General features: G+C 37.6%; 1 protein-coding gene across 8 annotated transcripts in view; it reads right to left on the bottom strand.

The window, feature by feature from the left end:
- Positions 1 to 534: 534 nt before the first annotated feature.
- The window catches only part of RhoU, a 417760-nt gene continuing 395381 nt past the window's right edge, over positions 535 to 22913 (bottom strand). For 4 of the 8 annotated variants that reach the window (XR_012411609.1, XR_012411607.1, XR_012411608.1 and 1 more), the window contains 4 exons: positions 19144 to 19403; positions 18686 to 18778; positions 1625 to 2487; positions 535 to 1376 (listed from right to left, as the gene is read on the bottom strand). Coding sequence is in view for 4 of the 8 variants with exons in the window: in XM_073975220.1 (XP_073831321.1) it covers positions 2380 to 2487; positions 18686 to 18778; positions 19144 to 19403 (461 nt within the window). In the remaining 4 variants the exon portion in view is untranslated. Of the gene's footprint in view, positions 2488 to 18685; positions 18779 to 19143; positions 19404 to 22913 lie in introns of all 8 variants that reach the window. The other 4 variants (XM_073975220.1, XM_073975218.1, XM_073975219.1 and 1 more) reach the window with 1 other exon arrangement.

A 22913-nucleotide genomic window follows, 5' to 3' on the forward strand; every position in this document is an offset into this window, starting at 1 on the left:
TTTAGGTATCGCCTCTGCAAAACTTTTGATCTTTAATCCTTTGTCGGTTAATACATCCAAAATTTTTAAAACCACCTAAATACATAAGTTTTTTGGGAAAAAATTGTTTCAATATACATAGGCTGAGGGTATATCTCTGTCAGCAAAGCTGACTGATACTTTTTTTACTTGTTTTATAAGAAATTCCTAGAAATATATACACTCTCTCTTATTTTTAGAGTAAATGATTTCGCCAGCGGCGGGTAGGGATCAACCAACTGTTATTGTTTGTAAGGCTCTCTAAAGCAACTGCTTATAAATTGTATCCAACGGAGTGCATTTTTCATGACTCCGTGTGGACTGCTTCGAAGGATGATGTGAAATCATAACTCACATGCGCAATTTCCAAAATTTTTTGTTGGGAATAGATGATGACGCTATCCAGTCAACATTACCAGAAATAGAATATCGATTATTTACTTGAGCCTAAAACTATGCTCTAAAACTTAATTTACAAATAGAATATTCACTTGTTCCCTAAAATAAAACTCCGTGTTTTTGCTTGATCGATATATGAGAAATTTTATTTATTTTCTTTTAATGGATGCATAAAATAAAACTTAATGTTTTCTTTTAACAAATATATTATTCGTGTGGATGGAATGAGTGTGTTATTTGCTTGTAATAGTGTGTAGCTCTTGATATTATTATTCGTTTATACTATATTTCTAAAAAAATAATATTAAAATTAGGAAATCTTTTTTTGTTTGTGTTATAATAATAATGATGGTATAATAATAATTCACAACTCTTAAAAAAGTAGCAGTAAATTTTAAGGGAAAATAATGACAAAAAATATGCAAAAAAACAACAAGTATATGTATGTATGAAAACAATTAACATAATCCTCGTTGTAATTCCTATGCAAATTTGTAATAATTTGAATTGTCCTATAACAAAAACTTTCCATAATTATTATGAATTAAAAAAATATATGGGTCATTCCAGGGCAAAGTGGACTAAGAAATACATAAATAAATATATGCTTTTTAAAGACTTCTAAGATAGGGGAAATTATTATTTTGTATTGAATTTATTATATATTGGAGAACTATGCCGAGTGGTGTTAACTCATTTTTATTACTGTTTCTTTATAGGTCTACTAGATGTGTTGATGGATTTTGGCAATATGGAGGTTTTCTTTTGACTTTCAAGGGTAACCAAGCGTTTTATTATGCGAGACAAATAAATAAAAATTTTAGATTTTTTATCGGTAGTGGTTTTAATTTAATGGTTGCATTTTTAAAACTTATACGATTGTTAGATTTTCAAATGAATATTTCTTTCTTTCAAATCTTAATTTATAATATTCATGCTTATTTTAATGTGCTCTCAAACTATTAGGGCAATCATGAATAAAAATTCTGTGCGGAATTTGTTCCCTTTTTCAAATTTCATAATTTTTTATTTCCATATCTATGCCTAAAAAGGGAATATTTTTCCCACTTCGGCGAGAATATTCCATAATAAAGTGGTTCTAGTAGTTTTCAACGTTTTATTGATTGATTTCAGAAGACTTTCACATTTTAAAATTATTTCACATTTTAAAATTCAGAGGGAAATATTCATGATTGCCCTGTATTACTTTTTTAATATTTTTTAACATATTTTTTCGCATATTACTTTTGAAAGAACCAATTCTGACATTTTAACATTCCCTATCCACTGTGACACTGAATGACCCCATTAAAGGACTTAACAACTATAAATACTAAACGCGAAAACAAATTCTATAAATAATTATTCAAATTCTAAACAACTTTTTTCTTTAACAATCTATAGTAATGAGAAGATCAACATTATGAACTAAAACAACAAATAATGTTGTTATAAAATAAGTAATTGGTGAAGGTGTAAGTATGTAAGCGAATGGATTGGAAGCATAATTTTGAATAAGTACTAAATAAAAGGGACCAAAAAGTTAATTAGTAAAAGAACCATAAAACAAACATGTTGTTATGTTGTGGGGCGAACAAAATAGTTAAAATCATAAAATATTGAAATAAGGAGGAAAAAATATTACAACACAAATTCCAAACATAATTAGACAAAAACTCAATTGGTTATAATTAAATAAAATATAATTAAGAAGAGGACTTTGTTTTGCATAAAAATGCTACAGCGAATTCAATGAAATATGATATTTCGGCACTTAATAATTAATTTCAAATATTCATTCTGTTAGATACGTTGTATATGTATGTATGTAAAAACAATTCATTTCTTTGCTTGTGTATAACATTAATCAGTCTATTATTTATGCATTTTACTTTTCAATTATTTCAAAATTGTAATTCTGTTTGCATCAAATCAAAGATCCATGTTATTGGCTACGTTCTCTTAGGCCAAACAGAATAATCTCTTCCATAGCGGTGCTGGTGTGGGTGGCAAAATAGTTGGTGCTAGTCCTTCCCAGATGGCTGTATCAAAGACTTCTTTAACTTTATCCTGGAATGAAAGAAAAATAAACACATTTTAGTCAATTATTTTCTGATTATGCCTCAATTAAAATGCCATTAGAATATTTATACTCTATTAAATTTATACTTGAAGCAGAACACATTTGTAAACATAATAAATTGCAATAATTTAATTGTTATTGTATTTATCTATAAATTTAATTTATGAACATAAATATTATTGATGTATAGTGTAATGGAGATAAATTAAATATGTAAATTTTCAAAAGAATTTGCAATTAGAATTGTGGTGAAATTTAATTAGGAAATTTTACTCAGGAGAATTATTGGAATATAAATGTTATAAATCATGTGTTGTATTTAATTTTATGTAGTAGGCTACAATTTAATTTGTTTCATACAAATTAAAATGTCTTATGGTCAAATTGTGTAATAAATATAAATGTTAATCAAGTCTTCTGAATAAGATGAGAAAAATGGAGCGACTGAATGCTGAAAATCTTTGCAAAATAAAGTATTTTCAAAATTGGGGTTAAAACCGTTAGTTAAACTGGTGACGTAGGGGATGGAAGATACCAAGCAACGGTCCTGACCGGTTTTAACATGGCAAAGCCCAGGATTTATCTCAAGTGGACACTGACCTCCCCGTGGTGTCACCTGGGGAACTGCCTTTAACACCCGTTAAAGGTAGTGAGCTAACATGTGCCGCGCGTTCACCCATAAGAACGTTAAAAACTTGGGTTTGGGCGTCGGGTTAGTAACCCTCCCCTAGAAAAAACAGCCTACTATGAAAAAACGAAAGAAAAGAAAAACAAACCCCTCTAAAGTTGACGAACCCCGCAAACGTTGTAAGGACCATGATCTGCGAATCTGCACCTGGAATGTTCGCACTCTTTATAAAGAAGGTGCAGTCTTCGCATTGGCAGACGTACTTGAAAAGTACAAGACCGATATTACTGTGATACAGGAAATACGATGGATTGGGAAAGGCGTCACAACAACACCTAAAAGTGACGCACTGTATTATAGCTGCCATGACGTAAAGCATGAGTTTGGTTGTGGATTCGTAGTTAGTCGGAGACTAAAACATCTGGTATCCAGCTTCACCCCAGTGAATGAAAGACTTGCTGCAATTCGAATAAAAGCTAAATTCTTCAACATCAGCTTTATTTGCGCTCATGCTCCCACTGAAGAAAAGGACGAACAGACCAAAGATATATTTTACGAGCGCTTAGAAGAAACATATGACCGTTGCCCTGCCCATGACATTAAAATCATTCTAGGCGATTTTAATGCCAAAATTGGAAAGGAGAATATCTTTGGCCCAACAGTCGGGAAATTCAGTCTCCACAGTGAAACATCTGACAATGGTATGAGGCTGATAGACTTTGCAGCTGCAAAAAACATGATAGTTAGCAGTACCAGATTTAATCATCTCGATATTCATAAGGGCACCTGGCTGTCTCCAGATCAGAAAACAAGAAACCAAATTGATCATGTTGTGATAGATGGAAGACATTCATCGAGCGTGTTGGATGTACGATCGTTCCGAGGCGCAAACATTGATTCGGACCACTACCTTGTTGCAGCAAAGGTACGCACCCGCTTAAACGTAGCAAACAAAGTATGAACAGACACAACACGAAAGTTAGACATCGGTAAGCTGCAATCACAACAGATAGCCACAGCATATTCCACTCAACTAGCCCAATTGCTTAATCAAAGCACTCCTCATCCCGATAACATATCAGCGCAATGGCAAAGCATTGCCCACTCCATGCAAACAGCCGCAAAATCCATACTTGGATACCAGAGACCTCCACCAAGGAATCCATGGTATGATGAGGAGTGTCGTGCTGCCACCGAAGAGAAAAATGCGGCATATAGGGCTACTTTACAATCCGTAGCAACGCGTAGCGCACGAGAGAGATACAGGGAGAAAAGGAGAGAGGAGAAACGTCTTTTCCGCAGGAAAAAGAGAGAGATGGAAAAGCGGGAGTGTGAAAAAATCGAGATGTACAGTAGCCAGAATGAAGTCCGAAAATTCTACCAAAGAGTCAAGCATCAAACTGATGGCTTTGGTACAGGCACATCCTCCTGTAGAGACCAGCAAGGTAATTTGGTAACTGATACAGATAGTGTACTCAGTATATGGAAAGAACATTTTCAAATCTGTCGGTATCCAATAGCAGCGAAGACGACGAAGATACCACAGTCCCAATCCCAGAAGATGGTATTGAATGTATACCGCCCAGCCAAGATGAGGTAAAGACAGCAGTAAATCGGCTGAAGAATAATAAGGCAGCAGGGGCCGATGGCTTACCAGCCGAGGTGTTCAAAACCGGAGGCGACACGCTGATAAGGTGTATTCATCAGCTAGTTAGCACCATCTGGCAGGAAGAACGAGTACCCGACGATTGGAACCTGAGTATCCTGTGCCCCGTCCACAAGAAGGGAGATAAGACTGTATGCTCTAACTATAGGGGCATAAGTCTACTCCCTACTGCCTACAAGATCGTATCAGGGATATTGTGCGAACGACTAAAGCCTATGGTCAACGAGATAATTGGACCATACCAATGCGGCTTTAGACCTGGCAAGTCCACCATTGACCAGATATTTACCCTGCGGCAAATCCTGGAGAAGACCCAAGAGATGCAGATCGACACCTACCACCTTTTTGTCGATTATAAAGAAGCCTTCGACAGCCCGCTGCGTTCAAAGGTATTCCAAGCCATGTCTGAATTTGGTATTCCCGCAAAGCTCATCCGGCTTTGTAAAATGACTTTAACTGACACGAGGTCCTCAGTTAAAATAGGAAAGAACCTCTCCGAAGAGTTTGGTACCAAATGAGGTTTCAGACAAGGAGACAGCCTTTCGTGTGACCTCTTCAACATTCTGCTAGAAAATGTTATACGTGAGGCAAACGTCAAAAGAAGTGGCACAATCTACACCAATAGTCACATGTTACTTGCTTATGCTGATGATATAGACATCATAGGCCGATCAGTAAAAGAAGTAACTGATACCTTTATAAAGGTCGAAGGAGAATCTGCTAAAGTGGGTCTGGCGGTAAACGGTGAGAAGACCAAGTTGATGGTGTCGACGCGCAATGCGTCCATTGAGCTCGGACCGATTGTGGAAGTTGGTTCCTATAATATTGAGGTAGTAAAAGACTTCGTCTACCTCGGCACCTCCGTAAACACAACAAACGACATCAGTTGTGAAATAAAAAGAAGAATTGTATTGGCCAACAGATGCTACTTTGGTTTAAGTAAGCAGTTTAAAAACAAAGCCACATCTCGTCAAACAAAAATAACGCTCTACAAAACATTGATACTACCCGTGCTGATGTATGGCTCCGAAGCCTGGGTACTTGCGCAAGCAGACATGGCAGTGCTTGGTGTGTTTGAGAGAAAAATTCTTCGAAAGATCTACGGACCAATCTGCGTTGACGGTGAATATCGACGTCGCATGAACCACGAGCTGTATCTGCTATACAACGACATCAATATTGTTAAACGTATCGAGATGCAGCGATTGCGTTGGCTAGGCCATATCATAAGAATGAGCGATGATGAACCCGCTAAAAAGGCGTATGAATACATGCCACATGGCGGTGCACGCAGAATTGGCAGGCCAAGGAATAGATGGTGCAAACAAGTGGATGATGAGATGAAAAGGCGCGGTATTCCAGAGTGCAAAGCAACAAATAGAGAGGAATGGAGATCTCTTCTTAGTTCGGCCTATAGAACAAATGTTCTGTAATGGGCCAGCTAAGTAAGTAAGTAAGACTGGTTGTAAAATTAATTCCAAATTGTCTAAAGATTTGCAATTATTTCGCCCTCTTTATTCCCTCTACCATACAAGTAAAAAAGTATCAGTTCGCTTTACCGACAAATACTGGAACGAATCGGTTTATCGTGCGCTTCATGGTGCCATAGCGGATTTTTAGAGCTTTTGGGTCATTTTTTCAGGAAGTATTGACTTCACCCTGAAAAAACGTATACCATTGTAATGGGGGCTGTGAATACAAGATGTAACAACAAATGATTCGAGAGGAGGTCTTAAACTGTACATTTCCGAAATCTAGAGTGGGAGGTACCCGAAGGAGAGGACCTACATAATTCATATTCGATCTTAATCTATGTCTGGTAGAAATATTGCGATGTGCAAAGTATGGACCAATTCGGTTAGTCCCTTCGAGTGTTATCGTGCGCATATTTTTTTTGCAAAAAATTGTGAACTTATGTGGGGGAAGTACACTAGGGAGTTGATCGATATGGCCCATCTTCGAACTGAAACTAAGTTTGGACAAAATATTACTAAGGCCAAATTTTGAAACAAATCGGTTGATCCGTTCGAGAGTTATCGTACGCTCCAACCACTACAATTGGTGCCATAGGGGTTTTTTACAACTTCGGGCTTTTTCTCAGGAAGTATGGACTTGCTCTTGATAAAACTTTTACTGCGGTAATGGGGTCAGAAAATACAAGTCGCTACAGCAAAAATCAAAGCGATTCGACAGCAGGTCCTAAACTGAACTTTTCCGAAATTTTGTGTTTGAGTTACCCGAAGGAGTGGATTGGTAGAGTCCATATTGGAATCTCATCCATGTCTGTTAGAAATTTCACGATGCGTAAAGTATAAACCGAATCGGTTACTACCTTTAAGAGTTATCGTTCGCACAATTTTACCGAACATTTTCGAACTTTTGTGGGGGAGGTACCTGAACTAAGTTTGGACAAAATATTACGAATGTTGGATCAAATCGGTTGATCCGTTCGAGAGTTATCGTGCGCACCAGCCAGCCAGACAAACGGACGGACATTGCTAAATTGACTCCAAATTGTCTGAAACGGATTTCGTCCAAACATACTTGGGGTCTAAAACCATTATTTCGATGAGGCACATTTTACCCGTATGAAAGTGTATATACCCTCGTTAGCATAAATGCTGATGTCATTCCGTTTGTAACACACCGAAATATTCACCGGAGACCCTATAAAGTATATATATTCCTGATCAGGGTAAAATTCGAAGTCAATATAACCATGCCCGTCTGTTGAAACCAAGATACAGCTCGCAATTTTTAAGATAGAGCTTTGTAATTATACCCTCAGCATTTATGCTAACAAGGGTATATACACGGGCAAAATGTGCATCATCGAAATAATGGTTTTAGACCCCAAGTATGTTTGGACGAAATCCGTTTCAGACAATTTGGAGTCGATTAGGCAATGTCCGTCGGTCTGTCTGTCTGGCTGGCTGGTGCGCACGATAGCTCTTGAACGGATTAACCGATTTGGTCCAAAATTTGGCTTTCGTAAGATTTTGTCCAAACTTAGTTTAAGTTCGAAGATGGGCTATACCGGCCCACTCCTTCCTGTACCTCCCCCACAAAAGTTCGAAAATGTTCGGAAAATTTGTGCGCACCATAACTCTTCAAGGATGGAATTGATTTGATTCATACTTTGCACATCGTGAAATTTCTAGACTTAGATGAGGTTCAAATATGGACTCAATCGGTCCACTCCTTCGGGTACCTCCCACACAAAATTTCGGATAAGTTCAGATTAGGACCTATTCTCGAATCACTTTGATTTTTGTTGTAACAACTTGTATTCACTGCCCCCCATAAGACGGTACACGTTTCGTCAGGGACAAGTCCACACTTCCTGAGAAAATAGCCTGAAAGTTGAAAAAACCCCTATGATACAGTGTGTAGTGGTTGGAGCGCAAGATAAATCTCGAACGGATCTGCCGATTCGGACCAAAATTTGCCTTCGTAATATTTTGTCCAAACATAGTTTATGTTCGAAGATAAGTCGTATCGGTCCACTCCCTCAGGTACCTCCCCCAAAAATGTTCAAAAATGTTCGGAAAAAATTGTGCGCACGATAACTGTTGAAGGGACTGACCGATTTGGTCCATACTTTACACATCCAAATATATCTACCAGATATTGATCAGATTGGAGTATGGACTTTCTTTGTTCACTTCTTCGGGTATCTATCACACAAAATTTCGGATAAGTTCACTTTAAGACCTGCTTCCGAATCGAATTGATTTTTGTTGAAGCAACTTGTATTTGCTGCCTCAATTACGACGGTAAAAGTTTTTTAGGGGCAAGACCATACTTCTTGAGAAAACAGCCGGAAAGGTGTAAAAACCCCTATGTCACCATATGTAGTGGCTGGAGGGAACGATAATTCTTGAACGGGTCAAGCAATTTGGTCCAAACTTTGGATCCCCAAACATTTTGTCCCAATTTAGTTAAACTTCTAAAATGGACCATATCAGTCCTCTCCTTAGGATACCTCCCACACAAAAGTTCAACATTTGTGTCCAAGTGCAGTTTAGGGTCTGTTCGGAAATCCTTTGGAAATCCATACCGATGCAGTTCGATATGGTCCTGTTTACAGCGATATTATATTTTCCGTGGACAAGTCCATGCCTCCTGGCATAGTGGTCAACAAGTTATACGTGTAGGTAATTTAAGTACCTCTTCCGTAACACTTTTTAACATTAATCCTAATCCACATTTTTGTCGGCAAGTTCAAATGTCCAAAAAATGTTTCAATTCACTTGGGCTGAGGGTATATCTCTGTCGGCAAAGCCGACTGATACTTTTTTACTTGTTTTGTATAGAAGTTTATATTACTTTTAGGATGTCTGGCATTGCAAATGGGCTATATCGGTCCACGTTTTGATGTAGCCCCCATAGAACGATACCTCCAAATTTTCGGTATTTTTAAGGTTGTGGCCTCAATATTCCTCCGAAATGGTATTTAGTCTTCATTTTGGGTATACAACTTTCCATATGAAATTTGTCGGTATAGGTCCACGCCTTAATATAGCTCCCACAGAGCAGTACCGCCCGATTTTCGGTATTTTCAAGGTTATGGCCACAAAAATCCATCTAAATTGCTGGAATTTGGTATTTATTCTTCGTTGGGGGTATTCAACTTTCCCCTCTAATATGTTGGTATAGGTCCACTCCTTCATATAGCCCCATAAAACGGCACATCCCATTTTTCGGTATTTTGAAGTTCGTGGCCTCAATATTCCTCCGAAATTGCTGAAATTTGGTATTTAGTCTTCATTTGAGGTATACAAATTACCATATGAAATTTGTAGGTATATGCCCACGCCTGCATATTGCCCCCATGTTGCAAATGAGCTATATCGGTCCACGTTTTGATATAGCCTCCATAAAATGGTACCTCTCGATTTTCGGCATTTTGAAGGTTTTAGCCTCATTATCACACCGAAATCACTGAAATTTGGTACTTAATCTTCGTAAGGGTTATAAAACTATCTCCCAGAAATTTGTCGGTATAGGTCGACGCCTTCAAATAGCCCCTATAGAACGGTACCTCCTGATTTTCTGCATTTTGAATGTTGTGGCTTTAGTATTCCACCGAAATGGCTGAAATTTGATATTTAGTCTTTATTGGGGATATTCAACTTTCTTCTCTGAATTTGTCGGTATAGTCCACGCCTTCATATAGCCCGCATAGAACGGTATATCCCAATTTAAGGTATTTTGAAGGTTGTGGCCTCAATATTCCATCGAAATGGCTAAAATTTGGAATTTAGTCGTCATTTTGGATATAAAACTTTCCATATGAAATTTATCGGTATAGGTCCACGCCTTCATATAGCCCTCATAGAACGGTACCTCCAGATTTTCGGTATTTTGAAGGTTGTGGCCTAAAGAAGTGGTACAATATATACAAACATCCACTTGTTACTTGCTTGAGACGACGACATTGGCATCGGTAAAAGAACCCAACAAAATGTTCGATGCCAAAGATGCTATTCAAGAATGGGTGCAAGTGAAATGGAATGTCATTTTTTAGCATCTTCACTCATTATTTTTACAAGAGCGTGACCCCCAAAAGATGCAATTCATTTTCAGATCCTAAGCATGACATCTTTAACAACCCTTTGGCATGGCATCTTAACAAAATTCCCTAGAATAGCATTTTCATTAACACTTTGGCATGTCATTTTCACCAACCCTTTAGCGTGTCATCCTAATGAACCCATTAGCATGTCATTTTCATAAACCCTTTTGCATGTCATATGTGTGTGTGTGGAAAATGGAAAATGTCGGATATTTGCATATTCTTTGCTTGGAAAAGGTGGTAAGATCAAACAAATAGGTGTTCAGCCTTTCACAAATGTCATCATGGAAGGTACTAGACGCCATGTTATGATCTCAATGCCGTGTGGAGAGGTTGGAATTAAGGAGAGGTAGAGGTTAAATAATTCCGGAGATGTCATTCCACCTTGGACAACTAACTGGGTCTTCCATCTATGGGTCTTGGACTTTTTGTTTCTGATTCCAGGTACGACTGACACACGTACAATTGTTTATCCAACGTTTCAAACTTGACCGGAGGATAGGCTGCTCGATGTCCTCAAACATCGTGGAGTGCTTGACAGTATTAAAGGCTTTTTATAGAGTGCCACCATTGTTGCAACGCCAAAGTCCTCTCGCACGGCTTGCTCTGATTGACACCTCTACTAATACGTATGGAGATGGTGCGCAGCGCTCTTGATCGGCAATTGGATAAGGGTCTTTGCTACGGGCGACTCACCTTTGCTGGCATCCTTGCCTGACTTCAGCAGCGGGACCACCATTTTCCAGATTTCGGAACCGATGTGTTTGGCAAGTGACATGTTGAGAACTTTGGTGGGATACTCGACTCCCGGCACATCCAGCTGCCATCTACCAGATATATATCAGGTTCGAATATTGACAATATTTGTCCACTCTTTCGGGTACCTCCCACACACAATTTTGGATAAATTCACTTTAAGACGTGCTCTCGAATCACTTTGATTATTGTTGAAGCAACTTGCATTCGTTGCCTCAATTGCGGCAGTAAAAGTTTTTTCAGGGGCAAGTCCATACTTCTTGAGAAAACAGCCCGAAAGGTATAAAAACCACCAATGGCACCATATGTAGTGGCTGGAGAGCACGATAACTCTCGAACTGATCAACCGATTTGGTCCAAAATTTGGCCATTTTCATATTTTGTACAAACTTAGTTTCAGTTTGAAGATGGTAATACCCGTCCACAGCTTCCGGTACTTCCCCCAATATTTAAAGAATGTCACTAAAATGGTATGCACGATATCTCTTGAACGGAACAACCGAATTCGATATGCTTACCGTGGACAAGTCCATGCTTCCTGGAATATTGATGCAAAAGTTATACGATGACCAACTGAAATGATTTGTGGGCGCGATATCTATCGAAAATATATGATTCCCAAGATAAGATCCACTTCCATAATGGACAATGGACCGACATTCCTTTAAGTACCTCCTCCGCAATCCTTTTGAACTTTAATCCTAATCCACATTTTTTTTGCGTATGAAGTATATATGAGGGTATATCTCTGTCGGCTAAGCCGACTGACACTTTTTTACTTGTTATGTATTTTTGGCTTAATTACTTAACTGACAGAACTAAAAAAAACACAATTCTCCATATATTGCAGACAATCACTTGAGTTTTTGGAACATTTGGTCGAGAGAAGTATGGAGAACAAAGTGATAACGTTCTAACAAAGACTACTAACAAGTTCAGTGTGAGAGGTGTATGAAGGAGTGACCCTAAATATTGGAAAAATTTGGGGCCCACGTCTCACGAAGAATTGGCTTCACCTACCAGAAGAATTATAATGTTATAGGCATAACAACAATGACTTGACTTTGACTTGACTTTTTGAAGGAAGGTACTGCCAAAATCTATATTGGATCTAATTTTGTGATTTATTTCTTTTAAAACGGGAGAATTATATACTTATAAAAAGGAATTTCTTAAAAAACATTTAAAATATCATAAAATCTTGTTCAATCTGAAACAATAAATCTGGCCTTAACTGGGTAAATTTCCATTTCCCATTTTTACCTTCGCTAACTTCCTCATATTTCCATAAATAACAATAACATTTCCTGCAATTCAATTCTACAAAATTTGTATGTACACTGTACATACTCGTATAGTATAAGTATGTTCCTATATTTTTTCTCGCTCAGAACACACCATCATCAACACAATGATGAGAGTTTGCATTTGCGGACGTGTTTATGTGATTGTGTGATAATATAACCACAACGAAATTTTCATTTTTAATAAAATATAAACAAAATAAACACTCACACACCAACATCAAATGAGCTTTCCATGGGGACCGAAAGAGACGAACGTGTCGCCTCGAGTATCTGTTTAGTAAATCTGTGTATTTTGCTTGTATGCGTGACTAAGTTGATTTTGATGAATATTGCAAATATGTACACGTAAACAAATGTTTTTCAAATGAACATTTAAATCGTTTTAAAACTTGTGTGATAACTCATCACAGGTCAATTGTTTGCAAATTTTGTCAAAAATATAGAAATGGAATTACCAACTAGTTTTGTGGTATTTATTTTGGGGATATAAATCTCCGGGTTAATTAAATGTTGTAGAAATATGCTAAAATATAAATGAGAGTGAACTAAAAGGAGATTATACAACAGGACGAATATGTCTCATAATTGCTCTATTTTATGGCAGTTTGTTTCAACAATGCCTTCCATCACCGTTTAAATAACACAGTTTCGTTTCCACTCAAATAGCGTCAATTTAACCTCTTTGTGTAGTCGGTTCTATAACATAGTGTGTTTGAAAGGATGGCAAAAAGAGCCTGTGTAAATTGCGTTTATGTTGCATCAGAGTTTATAACAATATTTGTCATCGTCTTCGTCTTGCTTTTGTGTTATTTAAATATTCTTCTTTCCGTTTTTTTTTATTCTTTTCGCTTGGGGTTTCCATACTCTGTTGTCACGCTTCACTTTTGTTAACGACGACTGCTAAAACAATGTAATACCCATTTTGGCATTAATGTTGGAATCTCGTTAACTGTAAAGCATGTTGACGCTTGGGGTATTTGTTTAATGCAGGTGTATAAAATATGTTAAGCACCAACAAATGAGATGGTGTGAAATCTTAAGACAATTTTCTTCTTTGTTGGCATTTACAGCTCAAGCTTAGGTGGGTGCGTCCGTCGATTGTTAACTCCCACAACAGCGTTCGTCGTAAAACCTTGAAAACGTATATATTTATTCATTCAATGTCTTCTCTTATACCTGTTTCCTCTTGGGTTAGTGTTTTGTATTTAAATTGAAATGTCATATTTTTCATAATTGTATGCGGTGACAATTTTATCTTGAGGCTTAGTTATTTTTTTTGCGAAATTGATTTCGAATTTGAAATGGGGGAGGAAATTGTTTTCAATTCTCATTTTTTTTTGCCATAAAGGGAATATTTACGAAGATAATCGAAGATTTTCAAATAAATTAAATTGTAAATTGAAATAGAAAATATTGGATTGTATTGGATGTCGATGGGGATGTTAAATACCAAGAAAAAAATCTTGGCAGACTTTAAATTGAGAAAGATCAGAATTTATATCGGTCCTTCCTTCGACAAAGTGGAGTTGTATCACATTGTCCTTTGTCTATTAAATGCGAAAAACTTTTATCTACGGACAGAAAAAATTTATTTAGGGTATTTTCAGAATTGTTTGGCCATTTTTGGACCTTTAAACGTGCCGACAAAAATGTGGATTAGGATTAGAGTTCAAAAGTGTTGCGAAAAAGGTACTTCAGGGAACGGACCGACATAGTCCATTATGAAGTGGATCCTATTTTGGGAGTCATATATTTCCGATAGATATCGCGCCCACTAGTTTGGGCAAAATTTGACGAATGCCAAATTTTGAACCAAATCGGTTGATCAAATCGTGCTCTCCAGCCACTACGTATGGTTCTATAGGGGTTTTTTTACACCTTTCGGGCTGTTTCTGGACTTGCCCCTGAAAAAAACTTTTACCGTCGTAATTGAGGCAGCGAATGCATTTTGCTGCAACAAAAATCAAAGTGATTGGACAGAAGGTCTTAAAGTGAACTTATCCGAAATTTTGTGTGGAAAGTACCCAAAGGGGTGAACAAATATAATCCATACTCGAACCTGATTTATGTCTGTCAGATATGTTAGGATGGGTAAAGTATGGACCAAATCGGTAAATCCCTTCAATAGTTATCGTGCGCACAATTTTCCTAAAAATTTTTGAAATTTTGGGGGAGCGCCTCAAATATTGGGACATTTCAAGGCCCTAATCTCAGTTTTAGTTATGATCACAAAGACTACATGCTATTAAAATTTAAATTTGATCCGAGAAGTGGCTTTGAACTGATTTAAAGTGCCAAAATATCTTGGAACTGGGATGTAATTTTGGAAGTTATTGCTTTGCGATAGTTGGCCGGGTCAACCAGCTATTTAGGATTTTTAGAGATTTTAGATTTTCGGAGCATTGTGACAGAAAGCATTGACTTGACCACGAAAAACATTAAACAACACCGTAAGGAGCACCTTCAAACTAGCGGCGGCCGATTCTATGCTCCGGGTTGACTCGGAGGAATCTTCGACCAGGGCCGGCACCTCAACAACTATGTGTTCTTGTTCGCGTATTTTGTCAACATGAGAGCGGCAATTTATCCCAGTACGTAGGGATAGAGATGAATCTCGGGCCAGAATTGATCTGTTTCGTTTGCCAGATCCGTGGATGCGGACATTTCAACAATTATGGAATGTAATGGATGTAGGGAATGGGTGCACTTCCAAGGTTGATCTGGCCTTAATCGCAGCCAGAATTACTGCGAAAAGAATTTGGTGGCCCAACAGCATACGGAATGCTGAACTATTCAACATCACAAATCAAATTGCAGCTCCCGTTGAGGTCTGTCAACGGAAATGGTGTTGGATAGGCCGTACACTACGAAGACATGCCGAAAACATTACTAGTGAAGTGTTTCGTTGAAATCCTCAGGGTAAAGGCAGGCGTGTTGGTGCACCAGCTTAAACGTGCAGAAGGTCGATCGACGCAAGCAGCAAACTATTCATGGAACGACGTCAGTCAAGCATCGCACAACAGAGTTCGATATAAAAGGATGTTTCAGTGAAGGAGTAAAGGATAACAGAAAAATGTCGCTTTTAGAGGGCAATAATCGTCTGCTGCTAAAGGACTTTATTGTCCATTATGAGCTTTGGCATTCCGTCCATGTTTTGCACGGTGAATGAAGACGCTACTACGAGGACAAGAGAAGAGTGTCACAGCCCTTCAGATATCACCATCTGATAAGCGACGTATTCTGACAAGCCGTAATTTCCCTTAGCTCAGACCACCTTCCTATTATCGTCTGCGTAAATATACCACTAGACTTCATAACAACTGGACGCCGTAATTTTTCGGAAGCATGGGAAAGCGTATTCACCGCTTCAGAGAGCTGCCCACTCCTCATATCTACGGGCAGCTGAGAAAACTTTCCGGGACATGGTTACTGATGCAGCCGCTCGCTACCTACCTGCTGGTCGAATACCCGAAATCAGACCAAATTTCCCAACAGAGGAGACGGGACTAGCAAATTCTGGAGACCTAATAGTTGGAGAACTTACTCTTGAAGTCAAGAGGCTAGTAGGCGAACATAAGCGGCTAGACCACCTGAAGCATCCAACATTGGTACAGGATTAAGAAAATTGTGGACAACGGTCAAATAACTCTCGAATCCGGGAAAAAAGAATGATAGAACGGCTGTTAATTTCTACGGCGTGACAGTAACTGACCCAAAGAAGTGCGCGTGTTATTTTAATCGGCAGTTTATAGAGCACCCCGAGAGTGATAGTACAAAGAGGAGTATGCTACACCGTATAAGAAGAGCCCTCCCAGCCGAGGAGGAACGATGAACGATGTTGCAGACGTCATCCCAAACGCGAAATCATTCAAAACGTTCGGCCCACCCGGAATATCAATGGTAATGCTTAAGCAACTGGATGAACCCGGAGTTGAGTATTTAACATGTGTCCTCAACCTATCGCTATACCAGAAGCCTCAACAGTTGGTAGGTTGGTCCCGCTACTGCAGCCCTGCAAAGATGCCAGCAGAGGTGAATCGTACAGACCAATTTCCCGTCTATGGCCAGTAGCAAAAATTCTAGAGGCACTACTCCCACCATGAGAAGCAGTTTTCCAGTTGCCCAACATCAACATGGACTCCGGAAAATGCATAGTACTACAACAACATTGCACGCTGAACCAGAGCAGGCCGTGTGACGGAACAGTCATGGAGGCACATGACCTATCGAAGACCATCGATACCGTCAACCATGCCATGTTATTCGAGGAAATAGCGAAGATCACTCTCCAGCCGTATTTGAAACGTTGGTTAATCAACTAAACAAAAAAAAATGCATTTGAAAGAAGGGAGACCCTGTAAAGTATATATATTATTGATCAGCATAAAATTCTATGTCGACTTAACAATGTCCGTCCGTCTGTCTGTTGAAATCAAGATACAGCTCGCAATTTTAAAGATAGAGAGTCAATATTTGGTACAGAAGTTTGTATTACTTGCAGGATGGTCGGTATTGAAAATGGGGTATATCGGTCCACGTTTTGATATAACCCCCATAGAACGGTACCTCCCGATTTTCGGTATTTTTAAGGTTTTAGCTTCGTTATCCTACCAAAATGGCTGAAATGTGGTACGTAGTCTTCTTTAGGGGTATAAAACTTTCCCCCAGAATTGTGTTGGTATCGGTCCACGCCTTCATATACCGGCCCTATGAACGGTACCCCCCGATTTTCGGTATTTTGAAGGTTTTAGCTTCATTATCACACCGAAATGGCTGAAATTTGGTACTTAGTCTACGATGGTGGTATAAAACTTTCCCCCAGAACTTTGTCGGTATCGGTCCATGCCTTCATATAGAACGGTACTTCCCGATTTTTGGTATTTTGAACGTTGTGGCCTCAATATTCCACCGAAATGGCTGAAATTTAGACTTCATTGGGGGTACTCAACGATTTGTCGGTATAGGTCCACGCTTTCATATAGCCCCCATGGAAAGGTACCTCCCGATTTTCCGTATTTTGAAGGTTGTGGCTTCAATATTCCACCAAAATGGCTGAAATTCGGTATTTAGTCTTCAAGGTGATATAAAACTGTTCGCCAGAATTTTTTTGTACAGGTCCACGCTTTCATATTGCCCCATTTCCGACTAAAATTCGTCGGTATAGGTCCACGTTTCGATATAGCCCCCCTTAGAACGGTACCTCCCGATTTTCGTAATACTAAAGATTGTGACGTCAATATCCCACCGAAATGGCTGAAATTCGTTATTTAGTCTTCCAAGTGTTATAAAATATTCCAGAAGAGTATTATCAGTGTAGGTCCACGTTTTCCTATATCCCCATAGAAGCGTACGTTTTGATTTTCGGCATTTTTTAAGTTTTAGCCACATTCTCTTACCGAAATATAGAAAATTTGGTATTTAGTCCTCTTTGAGTCTAAAAACTTTCCGTCAGAAAATTTGTTGGCATAGATCGACGTTTTGAAATAGCTCCCATAAAATGGTGCCTCACATTGTTTTACCGGAATTGCTGAAATGTAGTATTAAGTCTTCTTCATACACCAAAGGAAACTAATTATTCCATTTTACTTCAATACAACTTGTGGTGGAAGGTGTAACAAGTTCGGCCCGGCCGAACTTAACGCCGTTCTTACTTGTTTCTTGTTGCAAAATATTACGTAGTTTTGTGGAAATTGACCTTCTACCAAATCCTATTTTTATTGAAGCGTTTAGCGGTGCCAACTTTAGCTCGAAAACTAATAATCCGATCGTCATATATTTTTGTGAGCTCATTTAGAACATAAAGATCTAGTCCTTCATCGATCAAGTTTTTAAAAAATGTTCAATTTTACGGAAATGGTGGAACCAAAAATTCATAATTTAAATTTTTGGCTTTAAAAACTGACATTTTTGGTCACAAAAAGGACAAACATTTTTTTAAAAAAATTAATTGATCGAGTTGTTGATGTCCTGACAATCGGTGTACTACCTTTTGAGCTAGAGTTGCCACCGTTTCAAAATGTCATTTCGAGAAAAACACATTTTAAGTTTCTATGCAACATACAAATTCCAATGAATTTTCGTTTCCAACACTCATAGCTCAGTCAATTTTGTTCCGATTGACTTGAAAGTTATTTTCAATTTTGTGAAATTTACAAGTGGGGGTCACACCTTAGCAATAAATTAGGTGTTCATTGTAGCTAATTCGTTCGTATCTAATATATAAATATACAATTGCCTAGCTTCTTCTTACCTGTGTTGCTGATGAAGTTTCAATATATTTTGCACCAATTGTTGTTGCCAAATCCCAGGCATCTGCATATGAAATTGGTTGTTCGCCATTAGACTATTCAGGCGGAACAGAGCAGCAAACGACGACAACATCATGTTAAAGCAATCAACAATTCATGAATTCCAGGTGAGGCATTTGAAATGGAGAATGGAAAGAACAAAACAAATAATTAAATATTTTTTAAAATTTTCGAAACAAAATGTTTAAAAGTTATAACAACTATGATAAAATGTGCATAACATAGATAAAATATATTTTTTTAGTTTATGTTGAAATCCAGCTGGTGGTGATGGTAAATGCTATTTCATCAACTTTTCAATAATTTAATAACATTTTATACATTTCCGTTGAACTTTAAATAAAAACACAATTTTTGTTGTTTTACTTTTTTGAATGATGATGGTTAGTCGGTTGCTTACCTGCAATTTATTTAGGACATTGGCATTTGTGCGCAAATCCGCTTGGGTACCAACTAACATCAGTGATGCTTTTGTTTTGGCAAATTTTGGCGCCCATTTAGTTTTGATGGCATGGAATGTTTCTGGCTTAGCCACCGAAAAGCATAACAAAAATACATCACTATCAGGATAGCAAAGTTCACGCAGTGGATCTAATGTATCCTGACCGGCTGTATCACAGAGTGTTAAATGCACTGGACTATCATTGACCATAACATCAGCTGTAATAGAAAATTCGGGGAATGGCATTATTTTAGAAAGAGAGATTATAAAGCTATGGGCAAAAAATGTTTGAAAAATATGTATGTGGTATGTTTGTATATATAAAATCTAGATAATGCTAGCCATTTCAGCTTGATTATGTTGAACTTTGTGCTTATTTTATTTGCTAATTAGTTCCCCATATTTGACTTTTGCAAAAAAGTTTTATAAATTAGCCATTTAAGGGCTCTCTATTAGAACTGGGAAAATGAAATTTGCATTTATGAATATTGAAGAATATTTCCACATGTCGTCTTGTTTGTACTGAAATCCATATTAGCCTAAAACTTCAATGCCTTGTTGCCAAGTCAAACAATTGTCCTAGAGAACAATACCTAACATAACCACCATATTATTACTTCTACTGCAGAATTGTCTCCATGTTAACTTCATTGTTATTGGATAATAATTTAAATGTGAGTGTGTGTGTGCGTATGTGTTTCCTTTGTTGTACTCAAATGTGTAACACTATCCAAGCATTTAAGAGCAAACAAAGCCTAAAAATAAACGCCATTTAAACAATAGAGTATAAAACCTTAAACCTTTCTGATATAATACCCATTGACATCGTCGTCGTCATCGTCATCCTCATGACATAGCCAGCCCTATAGCGATGATATATAATATCTCACAACTAAAGCATACAGGTAATATGTATGTGTGTGTGATATTAAACCAAGTATGTTGTAGTACATGTGTTGTTGTCGGTGACAATAAGTAGTGAATGGCAAAGTAGACATTTGGGCCAGGGCACAAACGTGTAGCATCTAGCCATCTTTAATTTCACGTATGTGTATATGTAACTGTGTGTGTGTTTGTGTATTCTTTTCATCCTGACCTTCAACTACATCGTCGTTATATGCTCAACTAACATCATTATAATGAAATTAATAATGCAACACATTGTTAAATGGCTTGGTTGATTATAAAGAAGAGAGCGAATAGACATACTTATCCGCGTGTTTTGTTTTTTGTTCTGAAGCATGTTCAGTGTATTGCTTGTGTTGTTGTCGGTGGGCATACGATGCGAAAGTCTGTGATACTTGTTCTCACTGTAAATTCTGGTAAAGGAAAATCGCTTCATATGAGAATAATAGGATGATCGCAAACAAAAGCATTTTGGGATGTTCGCGATAAACATATATATTGTTGAGAATGTTACTGGTGGATTTAAGAAAATTTAGATGAATTTCCGTTATTTAAAAATTTGATTTGTAGCGTACATTTTTACATTTATCTGGGAACGTAGGGGATGAAAGATACCGAGGAACGGTCCTGACCGGTTTTAACGTGGCAAAGCCCAGGATTTATCTTTATCCCTCTTTCTTCCCCAGAAAAAGCAGCCTACTATGAAAAAACGAAAGAAAAGAAAAACAAACCCCTCTAAAGTTGACGCAAACGTTTTAAGGATCATGATCTGCGAATCTGCACCTGGAATGTTCGCACTCTTTATAGAGAAGATCCAGTTTACGCATTGACAGATGTGCTTGAAAAGTACAAGGCCGACATAACTGCGAAATACGATGGATTGGGAAAGGCGTCACAAGAACATCTAAAGGTGGCGCATTGTATTATACCTGCCATGACACAAAGCATGAGTTTGGTTGCGGATTTGTAGTTGGTCGGAGGTTAAAACATCTGGTCTTCAGCTTCACCCCAGTCAATGAAGGACTTGCTACAATACTGATACAAGCAAAATTCTTCGACATTAGCTTTATCTGTGATCATCCTCCAATCCTACGAGCGCACACTGGTCGAAACCACTGATTTAGCGGCGCGAAAGTCAAAAAAATCGAACTATAAAATTGCGAAATATTTTCCATTGTATCGATTACAGACACTTTGCAGACAAAGATTTTGTTTTTTAATTTTTGTTGTTGTAAATATTCACTCAGTTATTCACTATCAAATACAAGAGTTTTTGTTGCATCAGATTTTAAAAAATTGTTGCAAAAAAATTTACTTCTTATTTGTTTAAATGTTAAATGCATTCGTAATGAAACTGGACAAGATTTATATTCAATTAATAGCGGAGGGTGATATTTAAATTATAAAAATTAGTTTGGGGTCTGGAGCTACTTAGTTATATAGCAATAAATTTTCAAAAAATATATATTTTTTTGTGTTTTTATGGGTTGTACGCGCTTGTTCCATAAAGTGCATCTTGTAAACTTGACCGAACTTAGGTTCCATTATTTTGGGGGAATGAAATTGGGCTCTCTGGATACGGAATAACCACATTAGGGCTGCAAATATTTGCAAATCTTTTGATGACTGCACTTTTAAAATAAGGGATTTTGCATGAAATTCATACAAATTTAGATGTGCATTTGTATGGGAGCTAAATCAAAAAAATATGGACCTTTCTTGAGAAATGTTTCCAAGGAGGATTTCTACCCCCGGAGACACTATAATACCATATTATAGCTAAATATTTTATTAAATATGGGATAACAAATAAAAATTCAACGAATCGGGGGTACCATAAAAGTGGCTACATCGAAACATAAATCCGTGTTGAAAATGTTTTGTAGTGAGAACACGGAATGCAAAATTACAGCCAAGCTGTTTTAAAAATGTGGTCATGATATTCAATTGTGGCTTAAATCCTCAAAATACCGAAAATCTTAAGGTAGCGTTATATGTACCGATGTGTACCGTTATATGGAGGCTATACCAAAACATAAACCTATGTCTGTAATTTTGTCTGTAAGATGTTTCTTTACCAATCGAAACCCTAGATCCCAAATTATAGCTATTTCGACCAGAAAATGTAGCAAAACCGTCAAAACACCTGAAATTGGGCGGTACCAAAACGTAGACCTATATTGGCAATTTTTAGTGGAGAAGTTTTTTGGTCATTGGGAACCTCAAATGTCAATTTTCAGCTAATTCGGTCAGAAAATTTAGCCAAAAGCCTAAAAATACATTAAATCTGGAGGAACCGTTATATGGGGGCTATACCAACAAGTGGATCTATCTTGGCAATTTTTAGTAGAGTAGCTTTTTGGTCATTGGAATCTCAAACGACAAATTTCAGCAAATTCGGTCAAAAAATGGAGCTAAAAGCCTCAAAATATATTAAATCGGGATGTACTGTTATATGGGACCTGTACCAAAACGTGGACCTATCTTGGCAATTTTTAGTAGAGTAGCCTTTTGGTCATTGGGAACCTTAAATGACAAATTTTAGCTAATTCGGTCAAAAAAATGTAACTAAAATCCTCAAAATACCTTAAATCGGGAGATACCGTTATATGAGGGCTATACCAAAACGTGGACCTATCCTGACAATTTTTAGTAGAGAAGTTTCTAGTCTATTAAGAACCTCAAATGTCAAATTTCAACTAGTTCGGTAAAAAAAATTAGATAAAATCCTCAAAATACCTTAAATCGGGTGGTACCGTTAAAGCCCCATATGACGGACCAAAACGTGGACCTACATATGAGGCGCTCAGCGCCAAAACGGC

Source organism: Musca autumnalis, unplaced genomic scaffold, assembly GCF_047663935.1.
Source record: "Musca autumnalis isolate F117 unplaced genomic scaffold, ASM4766393v1 scaffold_3, whole genome shotgun sequence".
NCBI lineage: Eukaryota > Metazoa > Arthropoda > Insecta > Diptera > Muscidae > Musca > Musca autumnalis.